Consider the following 20,501-nt stretch of genomic DNA (forward strand, 5'->3'; position numbering starts at 1 on the left):
AGCTGGAAGTTTGCAGGGGAAACAGTCAGGAGGTGAAGACGCACATGAAGTGAGGGAGAGCAGTGGCAGGCTGGAATTCGGGAGCAACAAAGGACAGGCTGGATCCCGTGTCAGTTCTCACTGCCTCCAACCTTGCTAAAGTGGGTATCCTGCAGGAGCAGCTGGTCTCCCTCAGCAAGGAGCTAAACAGACACCTGGCCCTGGAGATGGAGAAGGTGAAGGAGGACCTGAGGGGAGGTGACGCGGTTGCAGGCCTGCTGTTGCCTCATTCCGAGATGAGCCGCAGATGAGCGGCACCCTGTATGAGCTACAAAAGCACATATTGCAACTTCCCAACAATAAAAAAACAAAGTGCTTCATTCCTGTGCGCCAGGCCTTGCACAGATAATATCTCTTGTAGCCCACTCTAACCAGAAACCTGCACAGACAGAATTCCTAGCCAAGATGTTATTACTGTTGTTATTGTGATACTTGATGTCATTATTGTTACTGTTGTCATTGTCATCACCCTCATCTTCCATGAAGTAAAAAAAGTCATTTTGACTAGAACTAAACATTTGGGGATAAGGGGAGTGGCAAAAAAAAAAAAAAAGAAAAGAAGCAAGAAAGGCTAGCTAGGCCTGGTCATGATGAGCCTAACTCTTACCAAACAGCAACTGAGTCTTTGTTCAAAAGCTTCACAATTTTGGAATAACAGCTTTCCACAAGAATTAAACTAGTCACTTAGGCCTCTCAATTAGGTCTAAATTCTAACACCTGGGTTCTCCTATCATTCCCCTGTTTTTAGTTGTCATCTTTCTATAGGGTTAGTTTACAAACTAAAACAACAGAAGAAACACATTTATACAATTCTGGAAGAATAGCAGGCTTCTGCCTCAGAGCCCGTTCCCTCCAGAACACCCAAAGAATAAGCCTGCCACCCTCTGCCAGGCCAGCCTGATCCTGGGCTGTGCCCGGAACCCCTACCCATCTGAAACACGGTGCGTTGGGGAACACAGGCAGCTGCAGCCCGATCACCCAGCCATCCTGGAGAAAGAAGAGCCCGAGAGCCAGAGAGCCTGGAGCCCGAGAGCCAGCCCTCTTTTCATTTCCATGTGCTCTGGAGGCATTCAGCTTCTCTGCCTGTCCTGTCCTGGACTGCTTACCGTCGCCTGGGCCAACTCCTCCGACGGCCCCTCCCTACTTCTCCCCAGTGATCTGATCAGATCCCTCTGTATCATAACTAGTCACATCAAGGAATTTGGACATGTTCCTAGAGGAAAATGGTCTGTAGTTTTCCTTTCTGTAATATCCTTATCTGGTTTTGGTATTAGTGTAATGCTGTTTATTACAATTAGTTAGAAAGTGTCCCCTCTTCAATTTTTCTGGAAGAGAGTGTAGGTAATCGGTATCATTTCTTCCTTTAATGTTTGGTAGAATTCACCAGTGAAACCATGTGGGGCCAGTGCTGTATTTTTTGGAAGGTTATTAAATATCGATTCCATTTCTTTAATAGATATAGTCCTGTTCAGATGATCCGTTTCTCCTTGTGTATGAGTTTAGTAGATTGTCTTTCAAGGAATCAGTTCATTTCATCTAAGCTACTAAATTTGTGGGCATTGAATTGTTAGTAATATGCCTTCATTGTTCTCCTAATGTCCTGACAATCGGTGGTGGAGGGGAGCAGAGTTCGCCACCTCAAAATATGCCTCTTTGGAATAATGGTTATTTTATTTAGGCTGATTAATTTTAAGAAACAAAAGACAAGGGAGAACCTCTAAAAACCAAGTAGAACTTACCCTTTGTAAAAGGACACTTACATTTATTTGTAAGGGTGTTTCTCTCACTGTGTCAGGAAGAGGAAAATATCTCTAGAAATTGTTATCAATGGACAAAGTGTGGACTTTAATCTGAGTGATAATATGTTTGTTTATTGTACTTTTCCTGGTAACCTCCAATAACTGACTCCCCGCCCCCACCACGCTATTTTGTCTTCAGCTGAAGGTAAAGGTGGAGGCTTTTGTCATACTGGTGAGTTACTCGGTGTTTCTGCATCTCTCCCATGTATACAGGAAGCGTATGTGTTGTTAAACTTTAATTTGTTTTTCCCCTGCTAATCTGTCTCATCTCAGTTTGATTATTAGACCCACCAGAAGAACCTAGAAGGGTAAAGAAAAATTTTTCTTCACTGACAGTAGTGATGATCCCTCTTTCATTTTGATATTAGTAACTCATGCCTTCTGTTTCGTGGTTAGCCTGGTTAGAGGTTTGTTACTTTTATTGATCTTTTCAAAGAATCAGCTTTAGTTTCATGGTTTCTCTATTGTTTTCCTGTTTTTTTTTTTAATTTCATGGATTTCTGCTCTAATTTTTATTATTTCTTTTGTTCTGCTTTATTTAGGCTTATATTGGTCTGGTTCTCTAGTTTCCCTAAGGTAGAAGCTTAGAATATTGATTTTCTATCCTTCTTCTTTTATATTATTTGCATTTAGTGCTATAAATTTACCTCAAACACTGTTTTTACTGCATCTCACAAATTGTATAAATTATATTTTCATTTTCATTAGTTCCAAATATTTTTTAATTTCTTGAGACTTCTTTTTTGACAAATAAATTTTTTAGAACTACATTTAATCTCTAAATACCTTGGGATTTTCCAGCTACCTTTCTGTTACAAATTTATAATTGTATAGTATCCTTTTAAACAGTTGTATAGCATCCTGTTACATAGATCTATCATTGTTTATGTAAAATGTTTTTAAGACATTTTTGCTTTATAAATAATGCTATTGTTATCGAATAGAAAGAGTTCCACCTGGTGCTAGCAGAGCCAAACACTAAACGCAGAGAATTCCAGTAGAAGAAATATCAGCCATTTTATTATAAGTGGCACCACCCCAGAGAATGGGAAGCTAATGCTCAAAAGCTTGAACTCCCCAGTGGCATGTAGGTTATAGATTATATAGGGCCAAATTACAAGACACTGTGGATTTGGGGTTCAGGGTCATGTTGGGAGTTCATTGGTAGGAGGTGAAGTGTGGGTAATAAATCATTTCTTCAGGACTACTCTGGTGTCCCTTTGCTGGTTTCGTGGAAAAGTAGCCAGGAGGTTGTTCACCTTAGAACTGAGGAGCTGAAACATCATTTAGGTCCAGATAGTATCTTTAACTTAACAGAAACCCTGGCTTCTGATTAACTTGTGATTCTTAGTGAAGGCTTGGCCATTGTTCCTGGCTGCCTGGGGGATTACTGACTAGTAAGGGAAAGGGCTAAGGCTTACAGCACGCTGTGAAGAAACTGAATGGAGTGCTTGGGCTACATATTAAATAGAAATCATACACTAAATCAGGGCCCTCAGTTTCATTATAAAGAATATTCTTCTATATAAGACTTTGCAACTACAATGAAGCATGTGTTATACTAAGGGAAGTTTAGGATGCTGTGATAGTACACAGTAAGGATGTCTAATCTGGCCTGTAGAACTCAAGAAAGTCTTCTTCAAAGAAATCTACTTAAGCTGAAAGTGAAGCTGTTGGGATGGGAAAGCTAAGTAGAGAAAACTAGGCAAAGGAAGGCCTGGGAGAGGAAGACAGGGTAAAAAAGGGAGTTGCAGAGGAGGAATAACTATGGAAAATGACTTGTCTCAAGAAGTAAAAATAAGTTCATTTTGCCTGGAATAAAATGTTTGTGGGTACAGGGGTGGTGAGAAAATGAGGCAAGGAAGGTAAGCTAAAATGAGGCTAGTAGCTAACAAGCCATATTTAAGAGTTTGAACTTGATCTTAAAAGTAATAGGGCCCTGGCTGGCATAGCTCAGTGGATTGAGTGCGGGCTGAGACCCAAAGTGTCACAGGTTCGATTCCCAGTCAGGGTACATGCCTGGATTGCAGGCCATGACCCCCAGCAACCGCACATTGTGCGGTTAAGCACTGTTAGGGAGATAGAGAGCCTCATCGATCTACTAAATTTCTAATTTTATTCCCTGGCAGAAACTGGTTTGTTGATCTTTCATTGTTCAAGCTCTACATATAATATAGAAATTAATTTTTAACATATTTATGAGTTGCTTTTTAAATTTTGACTTCCTACTTTTCAACCTTAGTTTCTAACTCCTAAATTTCACTCAAGTTTTTTTAGTTCTAGCAGATTAAAACTTCCCTTGCAGCTACAAGACTTGTCTCTTAGTCTGGTCTTTTGATCAGAAATTCAAACTGATATCAAAAAAGAAGAAATAGTGATAGCAAGAAATTGCTCATGTACATAATGAATTAAAAGAACTAAAAGTTGGAGAGGGAGGTGTTGGTGCAGTGTGGATGTGAATGGTAGAAGGTAAGCCACACACTCCTTGGAAAGCCTGCAGCTATCATCCACAAACATGAGAAGAACTAGTGGTCAAGAGATCTGAGCCCTATGTTTCAAATATAAATCTTTCCCAAGAATCCACTGGTTTCCGAGAAAAATTAAGTTAGAGAGAGCAAACTTATTTGTCCAATATCAGTGTTTTAGTGACCTAGCATGCAGGTGAGTATTTTGCCCACCAGTGCTATTTTAACATTACCATCATCATAATTTGTCTACATCTTCTAATTCCAAAGATCCTTGTCTGATTTTCTCGGAAACTCTTTCTACAAACTGTCGTTTGATAAGACTCCCTCTGCAGGAGTTATGTATTTATGGCCCTTTCAGAAGAGGGCAATCCTCATATTAAAAAACAAAAGTCAGCTGAGTAAATTAGAGGACCTAATTGGCTTTATTCAGCTATTCATGAGTTGAGACCATCCAATCTAGCAAAGAGAAAGGAGCTCCAAGGAGCTGTTCAAGCTGGAGAGCTTGTATAGGCAGAAGGTGTTTGGGAAGACAGGAAGTTTCTAGCAAATAGTGGAGTATTTAGGCAGAGTCGCCACCCTTTGGGTAAGTGTAGGGGGGTCTATCAAGCAGATTACATCACTAGTGCTGACAAGGTAGTTCCAGGTTGACTGATTAAAGGTCACATTCCCGGGACAGGCTAAAACCACTGAAGTCCCCATTTGCTGACGTGGGGCTTAGCACAAGTGACTCCATTTTGGATCTGTTATTTCTTTTTTAACACTCATCAAACACAGGTTCATTCATGATCCAGCTACAGTGGTCTTAACATGTGTGTGTTAGTATTAATGGTGTTTGTAACTAACAACCCCTTATTGAACTGAGAAGATCAAGAGACTCAACTTGTAAAGCAATGAGGAAGAGTAGAAGGAATACTCAATTCAGAATTAAAGCCTTATCTTCATCTTGTTCTAGCTGTGTAACCTTGAGCAGGTTAATCAAAACTCTCTGCCACAGCTTCCCCTGTGAAATAAGATAAGTTATTTCTTCTTCATAGGGTTGTCTTGAGAGAGACAAAGAGAGAGAGAAGGGGAGGAGAGGGGAAAGAGAAGAAAAGTTTCTATCACAGAGGATGTTCCCTTTGTCTGTCCCTTTGTCTTATGGACACATAACCCACATCACTGAACCAACAAAAAACTCCTCTGTGAGGATATAACAATTTTATCTCAAAGAGTCTTATTTGCAAGGCTTTGCAATTCACAGTTTGATTTAATGTACATTAATTTCCCTCAGGAACCTCCTAGATCAGGATATAAATGAGCTACAAAAGAAAGTGAAGATCTTGCAGGATAAAGAGAATACACTGGAAACAACCAATTCTCAGCAACAATCCAGAATTCAGCAACTAGAGGCCCAACTTAAACAACTGGAGAATGAAAAAATAAAATCTGATGAGGTAAGAAAGTAAATGGACATGCTTCTCAGCTTTCCAGTTCCCATAGGAAACAATTAGAAATAGCTAACAATTATTGATGCCTACCACTTTACCAATTAGTTCAGCCAAGGTTCAGCCAGGAAGGTAGAATATACTCTAGGTGATTCAAGCAAGAAGGGATTTAATACAGGGAATACCATGCTTATCACACTGTTGGAAGGGAGAGTTAAGGGTAAGTAGAAGGTCAGAAAGAACTGCAGCTGCTTTCAATAAATGCAGAGTTCAGGAACCCCTGGAGCCAACTCCTGCAGCGCCAAGGTGGGGGATTTACAGGAACTCTTCATAAAGCCCCTACGAGGTCTCCTCTGCTGCCTGTGCATTTATCTGCCTGCTAGTGGGAGAGGAGAGCAGTGCCTTTTCCTCCCACCATACTTTCCAAACTGTGTGCAAGTGCCTCTGGTTTGCAGAAGTCAGGCTGGAGCTCTGCTGTCAAGGGAGTCTGGGAAATACAGTTTTCAGGCTCCCAACTTTGCAGCACAGAGGAGAGCTTATACAAGTAGGGTCCTGTTGAGCAACAGCACAGTCCACTTTGCATAAAGTTAACATCCATACAAACCCTTGACACATACTTAAATAAAATAATAAACAACAAAAGGAATATTATGCTTCCACCTATGAATGAGACACTGTCATTCATGTAAATGAAGACACACTTAACCTCTCAAAGTTTCATCAGTATTGGTGATCATTTGGGGATAATGTTTTTGTTTTTTAAAATTCTCACTTGAGGATATTTCTTCATTGCTTTTTAGAGAGAGAGGAGAGAGAAAAGCATCGATAAGGGAAAGAAACATTGATTGCTCACCTCTCATAGGTGCCTGGAGCAGAGATTGCACACACCAGGACCAGGGATCGAAACCAAAACCTAGGTATGCACCCTGACCAGGAATTAAACCCACAACCTTTTGGTTATGGGCCAGTGCTCCAACCAACTGAGCCAAATTGGCCAGGGCTGGGGATAATGTTAATTGCTGCTTTTTCAGTCTCCATCCACATGGACACACTGTAACTTTACAACTTAATTATAAAGCTAACTACCAATAACACAATAATACACATTTTGCCATTCCCAAATGTGTGAGAAGCCATTCCCACTTCCATCTCATGGTTTCTTTCCATGTGTTTTGGCTGTGAGAGAAATGGCATCATATACTATTAATAACTGGTTAAAAGTTTATACATCATGTGCACTGGCCAGGTGGCTGAGTTGGTTGGAGCATTGTCCCATGCACCAAAAAGTTGCAGGTTTGATTCCAGGTCAGAGCACAAACCTAGGTTGCAGATTCCATCCCCAGTGGGAGCACATATGGGAGGCAACCAATTAATGTTTCTCACGTCAATGTTTCTCTCTCTCCTTCTATTTTTCTCCCCACCCCCTAAAAAAATCAATTTTGTTAAAAAAACACATCCTTGGGTGAGAATTTAAAAAAAAAGTTGCCTGGCTGGTGTGGCTCAGTGGATTAAGCACCAGCCTGCAAACCAAAAAGTCACTGGTTAGATTCCCAGTCAGGGCACATGCCTGGGTTGCAGGCCAGGTGCCCAGTTGGGGGCGCACAAGAGGCAACCGATCAACATCTCTTACACCAATGTTTCTCTCCCTCTCTTTCTCCCTCACTTCCCCTCTCTCTAAAAATAAATAAAATCTTTTAAGAAAGTAGTTTATATATCATGTTACAGGAACCATCTAACCCCAGAAGATATATGGTAAGACCAATGACATATATATATGAGCCTTTGTTTCACTTAATCTTACTGTAAAATGATATTCTTGTCAGAAGCAATGTTGAGTGGTAAGACCACAGATAGTAGTTCTGGCAAAAGCATTATGGACAGGGAAAGTAAATCCATATCTAAAATGAGCATTGTCCTCCACTGAGGACAAATTGTTGTCCTTTCCATGATGGAAGGGGCTCGGGGTAATAAATCTGCCTATAATAAACCCTTAGTGGATGGTTCCATAACAGTTGCTCAACATGGATCATTGCTTTTCACAAGTTGAGTGGATTAGTGCTGGCGACCCCTTGTAAAGTATATTCCTACCACCATGTACTTTGTACATGAGCCCACTGAGCAAGCATATAGGTGCTGATGAAAGAGGCTGACATCTGGAGAGTGTTCCACTTTTTTTGCCTTGTTGTTGAGAGCCTCCTCTCCTGTGGATGCCCCCTGGTAAGCAAAAACACATAAAACGTGTTTTCACAGTCAAGGCTTCTGCTGTCCAATATTGTGTCAACTATATAACCACATGTGGCTATTTAAATTTAAATTAATTAGAATTAAGTAAAATTAAAAATTCAGTTCCTGAGACACACTAGCCACATTTCAGATGCTCAATAGCCATATATGTGTGGCTAGCGACTACCATACCATATTGGAGAGTCCAGATACAGAACATTTCTGTCATTGCAAAAAATTCTGTTGGGCAGCATTTGTAGTTCTAGGCCCCTTTCCTAGACCTCTTTTTCACCAGCCCTCCAACATTATTCTTGCCAAATTCCTGATCATCCGGCCAAACTAGTAGAAACTTTCTGTGAATTAATATAGGCCCGTGCCTCTGGCCATCCCTCTTTCCAGGTAAAGTGAACACAAGCTTTGCCAACTGAGATTTCCCTTCCCACTGTTCTTATAAGGGCCACCCCTCAATAGGGTTATAATGCTGCATCAGCCCTATGTCAAGTGGTTGCAGCATATTATACAGAACCATATGCAAATCAGGCCTGAATATGCCCTTCCTCAATACACTAGTCATAGGGAACTCCCCACGAGGCCAAAGGATGGGTTGAGAGAAGTAATAACGTGGTCAAGTTAGTACCACTTGCTCACACCACTTTGTACCTTTAGGACCTGCTCAGGTTCTGTATCTTACATAGCACTTCCATGTGAGGATGGAGTGCTACTGCACATGCCCAGCTTCATGGCTTGGTGAATAACAATGCCTACTTTCAGCTCAGGTTATCTGATCACTTGATTTCTCATGGCTAAGTATTCAGTCTGCACCAGAACCAAGTCACAAGCAAGGACCTTCCTTAAAAGGTGAATAGCTATTATGGGAGGAGGAGTGGTTTCACTCCCAAATCCTAAGATTGAACTGTCACACTAAAGCTTGCCAAAGCCTCCACATAGTGTCTTTTTCCACCAGCAATCCAGTGAGCCACACCAGCCAGGGCAGATAACCCGTCCTGAACTTCCCATCTTTAAGAATCTGTTCACAGGAGCCATTTCTAGAACCAGATACTTTATTAGTCAGGGTTAGGTCAGGAAAACAGCTTTCTCTTTATGTACTTCAAGCAAGAATACTTTTTTATGTAGGGAATTAGATGCTTTCAAAACTACTGGAAAGGCTGGTGGAGCAGAAGTCAAGGAAAAGAGCTGCTAGCTTTCAGGAAATGTGGAGGAGCAGAAATCGCAGGAAGCTCCGTTGGTGTCAGAAGCTGGAGCCACTGTAAGCCTTTTTCAGCAGAAAGGCTTTGTCAGTTTGCATTCCATCAACATCATACCGTTATTCAGCACACACTATTCTCATTTTAAAAAATGTTTTTCAGAATCTCAAGAGCAACCAGGAATTGTCAGAGAAGGTGTCTGGGCTGCAGCAGGAGAATGAAGCTCTATGTAAAGAATATGGGAAATTTTTGAAGCAGTTTGATGCCTATGTAAGGTAAACAAAAGCAAGTTCTCTTTGGAAGGGAAATTTTTGCTTTTCCCCAAGTACACCCTTCTCACTTGCCTTCAGGCTTCCCCCCCACCCTCACTAATTTCCCAGCCTGGACCACCCTCCCCTCATTTCAATTCTTCATTTCACCTCATACTTCTTAGACTAGTAGTCACCTGTCTCTTTCTTGACCCCACCTGCCTGGGCTGGGAGAAGTGTTCATTCTTTGTGTCCCTGTGTCCCTTTGTACATGCCTCTCTGTACTCATTTAAGAACTTGCCATGTTGTTTTGAAATAATGTAATTTACTACCTGTCTCCCTCACCATACCGTAGGCTTTTCAGGGGCATGGGCCACCATCACTCATCTTTTTATCCATAGTCCCTGGTATATAGTAAGTGCACAGTAAAAATTTGTCTTCCTGAACTTCCTGCTCTTTCATTTCATTTCAATGACTTCCTGGTCATTATTCCACCATACTCCTCCCACTCTCCTCTTCTCTGGAATGTAGCACAGTGGTTCAGCTATGGACTCTGGAGCCATGCTGCCTGGGTACAAATCTTGGCTCTACTAGAAACTAAAAATTGTGTGACCTTGGGTGAGTTATGTCAACTCTCTGCATCCGAGGTCCCTCATCTTTAAAGTGAGAAAAGTAATAGTACTTATAAAGTTGTGAGAATTAAATGAATAAATGTATGTTGTAAAGTATCTACTTAGAACAGTGTCTAGCACACAGCTATTATTACATCTGTCTATTCATTTTTCCATTTTTTTCTCCATGACCAACCTCTCTGCTCCCAGCTCTGTAACCTTCTGTTTTATTCCTTTATAGATTGAAGTTTCTTACTCTTTTTTATTCTTACCTACTATGTTGATGATATTAATGATTATGACTTAAAAACCATTGTTTACTGCTGTGCAGCAGAGAGTATTTTCAGAGTCATTAGTATTCATCATCTTGCTCCGATCATCCTATCGCTGAGAAATATGGAAACCATGGCCAAGGGAGTGTCTGTGGTGCAGTTCATGCTGCTGACAAATTCAGACTAGAACTCAGCCCTCTAATAACCTGTGCGGTGGTCTTTCTACATCAGAGGGAGGCGAGAGAATGAGATGCCACATCTAGAGTATATAAAATGCCACAATGCCCACCCAATGAACTGATACTGAATCTAATATATAATATATAGAATACATAATACTGATTTATGTTAGGCCAATATCAGTCTCCAAAGGTAAAATTACATTTGGTTTTTAGGGAGTTACATTTTCTTATTCATTTCGCAGATAATGAAACAGCAATGCAAATTTTTGAATACAAAAAAAGTTAACCAGAATCCATCCCATGTTCACTCCTTGTTCTCTGTCAATGAACATAGTTTCATAGTTTTATAATTTTACTGTCATAGCTTAGATATAATTTTATATTCTCTTTCTTTTAGTATCTTTTCATAAGCACTGTGCCTTGTTGCTACAGTCTTTGAATTTGCTTATTTTTATAAAATATAACATGCCATAAAGTTGATACACCCTTACACTAACAGCTCCAGTGAAACTGGGCTTGATAGCTGACAAGGACCAACAGAACCCCAGTGAGAGTGTTCACAGGTGTGCAGCTCATTACAGGAGAAGGACACAGCATGGCAGCAGGGTCAGAGTCGGGACACGCTTTACAGCCCACGGCTGTCTCGCAGCAGGCAACCCAGAGCAGTTAGACAGGAACCCCGAGGCCCGCCTTACGGAAAGGCCCTGCCTGGACACACCTCCTCTCTCTGGACAAGAACCACAGACACACTAAATACCTTATAGCCAAGGATCTCAAAATGGGATCTCAACTGAGGTTTTTAAAAATATTCTGCCGGTCATGTAAGCATATCTCTGCTATGTGACCAGCCTCAAGAGCAGAGCCTCCCTGGGGTCTCACTGAGGCCGGGTGCAAATGATCAGTCTCATTGTTATCAATGAACAGTGCTGTCTAGCTGGTGCAAACTGTCATGAAACAACTTGGGCCCGTGTCACAAAGCAACACAGTTACATCCAGTATTTTTGTTCCTTGACCAGTGGTCAGTGCCAAGCAAGAACTTGAGCAAAAGCGCTCCGGGCAGTTCTAGACCCGCTGGAGTCAACCCTCACAACACAGTCCTAATTTAGTTAAAAATTACTTACTGTTCTATGACTGATATTTTTATTCAAAATAACACAAAAAACATTTTGGTATATATATTTTTCATTTAAAAAATTATTTTTATAGAGTACATTCCCAGGAGTTGAATTAGTAGTCAAAAAGCTGGTATTCTGGATCTTAACCTGAATTGACTAACATTCAGAAGCATCCCATCAAAATTTTCTGCCATCATTCTGTTAAGAGTAGCCATTTCACCACATCCTCATTAGTACTGGGTGCTGCTATTGATGGAATTTTCCCAATAGCCTTTGTTTTAATGGAGGTATAACTTCTTATAATAAATGCACGGATTTTAAATGTACAGTCTGATGAGTTTCGACAAATGTGTATACTGGCATAACCACAACTTCAGTCACGATACAGAACATTCCCATTATCCCTTCAGGTTCTCTCCTGCCTGCAATGATCTGTATCTCCTGCTCCCCCAACCTCCTCCCAGGCATTCACTCTTCTGATTTCTATCTCTCCTATAACCATGCTGTCGCAAATGGTAGGAGCTTCTTTTTCTTTCTTTCTGCTGCGTAGTATTCCATTGTGTAAATGTACCATAGTTTTTTGTTACACTCATTTACTCAGGGGCACTTAAAATTGTTTCCAGCACTTGGCCATTGTAAATAGCACTGCTATGAACATAGGAGTGTGTAAGTTCTTTTGAATTGGTGAATTGGTATTCTTAGGGTATATTCTCAGCAGCAGAATTGCTGGATCAAAAAGCAGTTCCGTTTTTAGTCTCTAAGGAAACTCCATACTGTTTTCCACAGTGGCTGCACTAGTCTGCATTCCCACCAACAGTGCACCAGGGTTCCCGTTTCTCCGCATCCTTGCCAGAATTTGTTTGTTGACTTGTTTATGATGGCCATTCTGACTGGTGTGAGGTAATATCTCATTGTGGTTTTAATTTGCATCTCTCTGATGGCTAATGATGCTGAGCATCTGAGTGTATGTCCTCCTTGGAGAAGTGTCTGTTCAGATCCTTTGCCCATTTTTTAACTGGATTATTTGTCTTTCTCGTGTTGAGTCATATGAGTTCTTTATATATTTTGGAGATCAAACCTTCATCCAATGTATCATTGACAAATATGTTCTCCCGTACAGTCAGTTCTGTTTTCATGTTGATGATGGTTTCTTTGTGCAGAAGATTTTTAGTTAGATGAAGTCCTATTTGTTTCATTTTCCTTTATTTCCCTTGCCCTAGCAGATATGTCGACAAAAATATTGCTACATGGGATATCTGAAATTTTCAGATATTGTGTGTTTCTGCCTATGTGTTCTTCCAGGACTTTTATGGTGTCCCAACTTATGTTTAAGTCCTTTATCCATTTTGAGTTTATTCTAGTGTATGGTGTAAGTTGGTGATCTAATTTCATATTTTGTATGTACCAGTCCAGTTCCCTCAACCCCATTTATTGAAGAGGCTATCTTTACTCCATTGTATGCTCCTGCCCCCTTTGTCAAATATGAATTGACCATAGAGACTTGGGTTTATTTCTGTGTTCTCTATCATGTTTCATTGATATATGTGTCTGTTCTTATGCCAGTACCAGACTGTTTTGATTACAGTGGGCTTGTAGTATAGTTTGACATTAGGTATTGTGATCCCTCCTACTTTGTTCTTCTTTCTCAAGATTGCTGAGGCTATTTGTGGTCTTTTTTGGTTCTATATGAATTTTTGAAATATTTGTTCTAGATCTCTGAAATATGCCATGGTATTTTAATAGGAATTGCATTGAATCTGTACATTGCTGTGGATAGTGTGGACATTTTAATGATGTTGATTCTTCCAGTCCATGAACATGGTATATGCTTCCATTTATTTGTACCTCCCTTAACTTCTTCAGCTTTCTATAGTTTTCCAAGTACAGGTCTTTTACCTCCTTGTTTAAAGTTATTCCTAGGTACTTTATTTTTCTAGTTGCTCCTGGGATTATTTTCCTGATTTCTGTTTCTCATATTTTATTATTGGTGTAAAAGAATGCTTTTGGTTTCTGAATATTTACTTTGTATCCTGCTATTTTGCCAAATTCACTTATTAGGTTGAGTAGTTTTTTGGTGGAGCCTATAGGGTTTTCTATGTACACTAATATGTTGTCTGCAAATAATGACAGTTTTACTTCCTCCTCTCCAATTTGGATGCCTTTTATCTCTTTTTCTTGTCTGATTACTGTGGCTAGAACTTCCAGTGCTATGTTGAACAAGAGTGGCAAAAGCATACACCCTTGTCTTGTTCCTGATCTTAAGGAGAAAACTTCTAGTTTTTGCCCATTGATTATAATGTTGGTTTCAGGTTTCTCATATATGGCTTTTATTATGTTGAGGTATGCTTCCTTTATTTCCATTTTGCTGAGTGTGTTTATAATAAATTGGTGCTGGATTTTATTAAATGCTTTTTCAGCATCTATTGATGTGATCTTGTGATTTTTGCCCTTCATTTTGTTTTGTGGTATTACATTTATTGATTTGTAAATATTGTACCATCTTTGCATCCCTGGGTTAAATCCAATTTGGTCATGTGTATGATCTTTTTGATGTATTTCTGAATCTGGATTGCCAGTATTTTGTTGAGGATTTTAGCATCTATGTTCACCAAAGATATTGGCCTGTAGTTTTCTTTTGTTGTTGTGTCTTTATCTGTTTTTGGAATTAGGATGCTACTGGCCTTGTAAAAAGAGTTTAGGAGTCTTTTCTCTTCTTGAATTTTTTTTGGAATAGTTTGAGAAAGATAGGAGTTAGTTCTTCCTTAAATATTTGGTTAAATCACCTGTGAAGCTACCTGGCCCAGAATATTTGTGTGCCAGTTTTTTTATTACTACTTCAACTTCACTAGTTGTTATCAGTCTATTCAGACTCTCTCCTTCTTCACTCAGTTTTGTAAGATTGTATGTTTCTAGAAACTTGTCCAATTTGCCCAGGTCGTCCAATTTCTTGGTATATAGTTGTTCATAGTAATTTCTTACAATCCTTTGTGTTTCTTTGGTATTGATTGTAACTTCTCTTTCATTTCTGATTTTATTTATATGTGCCCTCTCTTTTTTTCTTGATGAGTCTAGTTAAGTGTTTGTCAATTTTGTTTCTCTTTTCAAGTAACCAGCCCCTGGATTTATTGATCCTTTGAATTGTTCTTTTAGTCTCTATATCATTTAATTCTGCCCTGATCTTGATTGTTTCTTTCCTTCTACTCACTCTGAGCTTTGTTTGTTGTTGTTCCTCTAGTTCTTGTAGATGTAGGGTTAGGTTGTTTATTTGAGATTTTTCTGTCTTCTTTAGGTAGACCTGTATTGCTATTAACTTCCCTCTCAGGACTGCCTTTGTCATGTCCCATAGGTTTTGGGCTGTTGAGTGTTCATTTTCACCTGTTTCCAGATACTTTTTTTATTTCTTCTTTGGTCTTATTGTTGACCCATTCATTATTTAATAGCATGTTATTTAATCTCCATGTATTTGAATGTTTTTGAGTTCTTTCCTTGGGCTTGGTTTCCAGTTTAAATCCATTGTGATCTAAGCACATGCTTCATATGATTTCAATCTCCTTGAATTTGTTGAGGCTTGTTTTGTGTCCTATCATGTGGTCTGTCTTTGAAAATGTTCCATGTTCATTTGAAAAGAATGTATATTTTGTGTCTTTGGGGGTGAATGGTTCTGTATATGTCAGTTACGTCCATTTGATCTAGAGGGTTGTTCAGCACCACAATATCTTTGTTGATTCTTTGTTTGGAAGACCTATCCATTGCTGACAGTGGGGTGTTAAAATCCCCTATGAGGACTGTGTTATCAATATCTTTCTTGAAGTCCCCCAAGATTTTCTTTATATATTTAGGTGTTCCTATGTTGGGTGCATATGTGTTTACAAGGGTTATATCCTCCTGTTGGACTCTTCCCTTAAGTATTATGTAGTGACCTCCTTTGTCTTTATGGCTTTTGTGTTGAAGTCTATTTTGTCTAATATAAGTATTGTGACCCCAACTTTCTTTTTGTGTCTGTTTTCTTGGAATAGTTTTTCCATCCTTTTGCTTTCAACCTTTTTGTTCTGAGGTGGGTCTTTAGTAGACAGTATATATGCAGGTAGTGTTTTCTTACCCATTCAGCTACCCTATGTCTTTCTGTTGGGGCATTTAATCCATTTACATTTAAGGTTATTATTGATAGGTGCTTATTCATTGACATTTTTTCTGTGCCTGTGATTCTTCTGATCTTGATTCTCTAGGGTTTCCTTTTATTCTGTTTATGCAAGCTTTCTTGTTATACTTGGGGTTTGATTATTGATGGCTCATTTGTTGTTGGGTTCTTCCCTCCAGCAGCTGACTGGGAGTCACAACTCCTGCCACATCTTGTACTCTGTTGTACAGATGATGGTTAACAAAGCAATACTACCCAGAAAACCAAACCCATGGCAGCAAGAATACTCCCCTACCATGTCAGCAATATTGAAAGCAAATGAGCAAAGAGTAATACAGTTGGAAAGAGACTAAGAATATTCTAAGGTAGGAAAAAGGGAATATGAGATGACTAAAGGAAAGAAAAATGATTTTCAGTGGGAAGAGCGAGGAGAAATAAGAGTAGGGAATAGAAACAAGGCAAAGAAAGGCAAAGAAAATAAAATTTTATGCATAAGTAAAACAAGAAATGAGCAATGGCAAAATGGAGTAAGAAAAGGGAAAAGTATAATATGAGGTTTGAAATGAAATTTAAAAGCTAGTGAACCAAAGGAAACAAAATTGCAGAAAAACCACAACAGGGTCAGTAACAATGACAGCTGAGAAAAGACTGACAAAGGTTGAAAGAGAATAAGAATATTATACAAAAGAGAGAAGAGAATATGAGATATCTGCAAAGAAAAATGATTTTGAGAGGATAGGGAAGGAGAAATAATAAGAATAAGGAATAGAATCCAGGTTAAGAAAGGGAAGAAAATAAAATTCCAAACTCAAATAGGCAAGGGCAGGAAGAAGGTAAAATGGAGTAAGACAGGGGGAGAATAACCTATGAGATTAAAAATTTTTTAAAATAGTGAGCAAATAGGAATGCAGTTGAAGAAGAAGTGAAATAACCATAATATCCATGCCAAACAGCCACAATTTATAAAGGTGGCACAATATGGAAAGAAAATGAGAATATTATAAGAAGGGGAAAAAGAATGTGAGCTGACTAAAGGAAGGAAGAATGCTTTTGAGAGGATAGAGGGAGGAGCAATAGTAAGAGTAGGAAATAGGAACAAGGCAGAGCGTGGGGGGAAATAAAATGTACAACAAAAACAAGAAGGAGAAGGTAGAAGGCAAATGGGCTAAGGCAAGGGAAGGATACAATGTGAGATTTGAAATAACAGTAAAATAAAAAATAATATAAAATCTCAATTAAAAAATAAAATATAAAAGGCAATAGTGAATTAGTTGGAATACAATGGAAGCAAAAGAGGACATATTAAAAGCTATGCAAATGGAAGAAAAAAATGCAAATTCTAAAGCTAGAATTCATCTCAGCAGTTTGGGGTTTGCCTTCTGTCTTCTCTTTCTGGGTCCGTCTCTGGATTTTTATCAGCTCACAGTCCCTAATGGGTCATCCAACTTCCCGCAACACCACCTGTCTCACCTCCACCTGCCTCTGGAGGGGGCTTCTTTTGCAATTGGGAGGGTGGGATCCCTGGATCTCTCCTAGGAGACACTGTTCCGTGCTGACTTCCTGGGAAAAGAAGACTGAACAGTGGGTGTGTTGTTCTCTTTGCCCCACACCACCCATCTTGGTCTGTCCCAGCTTATTTCCCATAATGAGTAGTTTCTGGTGAACTAGCTGTCTGTTTCAAGGGAGGGGCTGATTTGCTTAAGAAAGTTATCTCTTTCCTGCTTGGTGCTGATGGCAGCTCTGTGTGTGAGCCAAGGCTGGGCAGGTCCCTGATTTCCCCTAGCTGCACCGATTTCTGATCTCCCAGCTTTGCTGGCCTCAGTGGAATAGAGCCCTAGGAACCAGTGTATTTTGTCTCCCTAAGAGAAGTTCAAAATGGGTCCTTTAGGTATTTCTCTTTCTCTCTTTCATTTGCAGATATATATCCTCCAGGTGGTTATTAAGCCTGTCCAGCCTGTTTTTCAGAGCTTCCCTGTTGGTGGTGCTTTCATCCTATAGAAGATGGGGGCTGAGTGTGTCCTTACCTTCCTAGAGGTTGGGTCTCCACCAGGGAAGAGAGATCTGTCCAGCTGTAAATAATCTCAGGTGCTCAACTCCTGCCTATCCAGTTCCCAGCCCACTGCCCTCACAGCAGACAGAGTCCTGAACCCTCCACTCTGCAGCTTCTGTGCAGTGTCCACCCTGCCAGCTGCTTGGGGCTGGGGCTGAGAAATCCCCTTGCTGTGCATCTTTCTGATCTGTCTGCCCAGCTGACTCAGTGGGAACAAATTGCACTCTCAGTCTTTTCCCCTTGCTGGCAGGGCAGCTGGGCACAGAGTCCTTGTCCAGCATGCCTTAGCTCCCCTTTCAGAAAGTCTCTCTGGGCACTCCCACTGCAGCACCGAGTCACTTTCCAGCTTTCCAAACACACCACCTCTCCAAAAAGCCAAAAGTGTCTCCCAGTCATGGCTAGCTGCAGCCTGCCTCCTCTGCCCAACCCAGGTGCGCTCACTCTCTCTCGCTCTCTCTCGCTCTCTCTCTCGCTCTCTCTTGCTCTCTCTCCTGCTCTCGTGCTCTCCCATGTGGTATTTGCCACTGCAGCTATGGCTGTGCTTCTGTGCTTCTTACTGTGAGTGTGTGTCTGTGTAGCCTGGATCTCCTTGATTTTGTGTATACAAGTCACCCCCAGCCTGGGCCTTCAGGTTCCCTGCCCTGGGAGGGGAGGGAGCCACAAAGCTGTGACCTCTGACCAGGCTCTCTGTGGCTGCAGGTGCCACACACCAGGTATTTCCCCTTCCACCTATAAAATCTCCTTACCGCCTGTTGTGAAGTGTCTTCTGTACTCCTTGGCTTCCAAACTTCCAATCAACTAAAATTTTGTTGAATGTTCAGTTTATTTTTTTGAAGATCAGCCAAGTATATGAGTTGGGGGCAAGAGCAAATGAACTCAGCTCCCACCTACTTGGCTGCCATCTTCTTCAAAATTTCCTTTTTAAGGCTAATAATATTCCATTGCATGTATACACTGCATGTTGTTTATTTATTCATTAGTTGATGGAAATGTGGGTTGTTTACACCTTTTGGCTATTGTTAATAGTGTTACTATGAACATTCAAATACAAGTTTTTGTGTGGACATGTGTTTTCATTTCTCTTGGAATTCCTCTAGGAGTGGAATTGCTGGGTCATGTGACTCGGTGTTTAACCATTTGAGGAGCTGCCAGGCTTTTTCCAAAGATGCTGTACCACCCTACCTTCCTACCAGCAGTGTCTGAGAAGTCCAGTCTCTCCACATCCTTGTCAGCACTCCTTATTATCTTCCTTTTTATTTTAGCCACCCTAGTGGGTGTGAAGTTGTATCTCATTTGTAGTTTCCATTTGCATTTTGTTAGTAGCTCATAAAGTTGAACACCTTTTCATGTGCTTATTGGCAGTAAGTCAGATTTATGTCAGAATCAGAGTAGAAACCTATGTAGAACTGACATTTACAAGTCCAGACCCAAGGCAAGGACTGAGAACAGACCCAGTTATCTGGAAAATAGACAAGATTGAAGTGGGTTATATTATTATACAAGGGTATAGCCAAGAAACAGAAAACTTAAAATTAACGACTGAATCAGCAGAGCAAGGATCAGAAGTCAATGAGTTTCCAAAATTAAACTTGGTTGCTAAAGCTATGCTACATTCATCAGCTCAAAACCAAGATGAGCCAGAGACTCGAGCCCATGGCAATGACTAACAGCTGGTGTTCAGTAGGAGGTTATCCCCATTGGGTGCCAGGCCCTGACAAAGCAAGAAGAGGACACCCAAGAAAGGTGCATGTGGAGGAAGCAAAATACATTTTCACTGTTCAGGTGTGCCTGTATTTAAATTTATTTTTGCAGAAACTATAATAAAAAATGTCATCATCACAAAACCAAGCTTCACAGAGTCAAGAGTCATTTCATTCATGAAGTAGAGCTACGCGATAAGAGAATTAACCTACTTGAAAATGAAATTGGAATACTGCGGCAAAAATTAGAAAAGGTGAGAAACAAAAAGGTGAAGAGCTCACTGATGATGCCGATGGTCAGTCATATAGAGAAAGCCATTTTTTAACTTTATTTGTGGCCTCATTTTTTAAATTTATTTGTGGCCTCTTCTTAACCCATTGTTCATGTCTTTTCTTTGCGCCTTTTTTCAATATGCATAATTGTTTAAGCCCCACCATAAAGGATTTAAGACTCACAACAATGTTCAACCAAACTGGGCTCTGGTTGTACTCTGCACTGCCAGCTTATAGTTAGTGTCTTGCCTTCATGGGAAAATATCTTTTCTTAAATACCCTTCAGCAAAGACTTCCACAGCACCATCAGTAACTCATTCCTACTTTTTATAAGCCCTCATTTTGCCTCCAACATTTGTCAGTTTTAAATGGCAGCTAATATAGGTGATCCCTATTCCTTTATCAATTCTTAACTAGTGCCTTCAGGCTTATTTCTAAATATCCATCATTTCTTTATGTCTGCCTTATGCCATTGTGACTTACTGGTATGTGTCTACACGTCGGTAGAATGCAATACAGAATGCTGGTGAGATTATTAAACTACATAAATTCAAAATGGAGAGCAACAGACTCAGCCAGTAATGCATTTCCTTCTTGAAATCCCTAGCTGATTTCAGAATTTTGAAAACTCTGTCCTCACCCCTAAAGTACTCTTTTGTGTACCCAACACATTTTTATACTACTACCTCTCTGTGCCAAGGATACCAAAATAATTCATGCCATTCCTGTTGTTCCACAGGCTATTATGGGATTC

General features: G+C 40.1%; 1 protein-coding gene across 3 annotated transcripts in view; it reads left to right on the forward strand.

Annotated features, from left to right (window-relative positions):
* Nucleotides 1-20,501, forward strand: part of CCDC30 (coiled-coil domain containing 30) — a 98,158-nt gene that overhangs the window by 68,782 nt on the left and 8,875 nt on the right. For all 3 annotated transcript variants that reach the window (XM_036025862.1, XM_036025863.1, XM_036025864.1), the window contains 3 exons: nucleotides 5,577-5,739; nucleotides 9,321-9,433; nucleotides 19,587-19,728. In XM_036025862.1, coding sequence (XP_035881755.1) covers nucleotides 5,577-5,739; nucleotides 9,321-9,433; nucleotides 19,587-19,728 — 418 coding nt within the window. The remainder of the gene's footprint in view (nucleotides 1-5,576; nucleotides 5,740-9,320; nucleotides 9,434-19,586; nucleotides 19,729-20,501) is intronic.

Source organism: Phyllostomus discolor, chromosome 5 (genome assembly GCF_004126475.2).
Source record: "Phyllostomus discolor isolate MPI-MPIP mPhyDis1 chromosome 5, mPhyDis1.pri.v3, whole genome shotgun sequence".
NCBI classification, from domain to species: Eukaryota; Metazoa; Chordata; class Mammalia; order Chiroptera; family Phyllostomidae; genus Phyllostomus; species Phyllostomus discolor.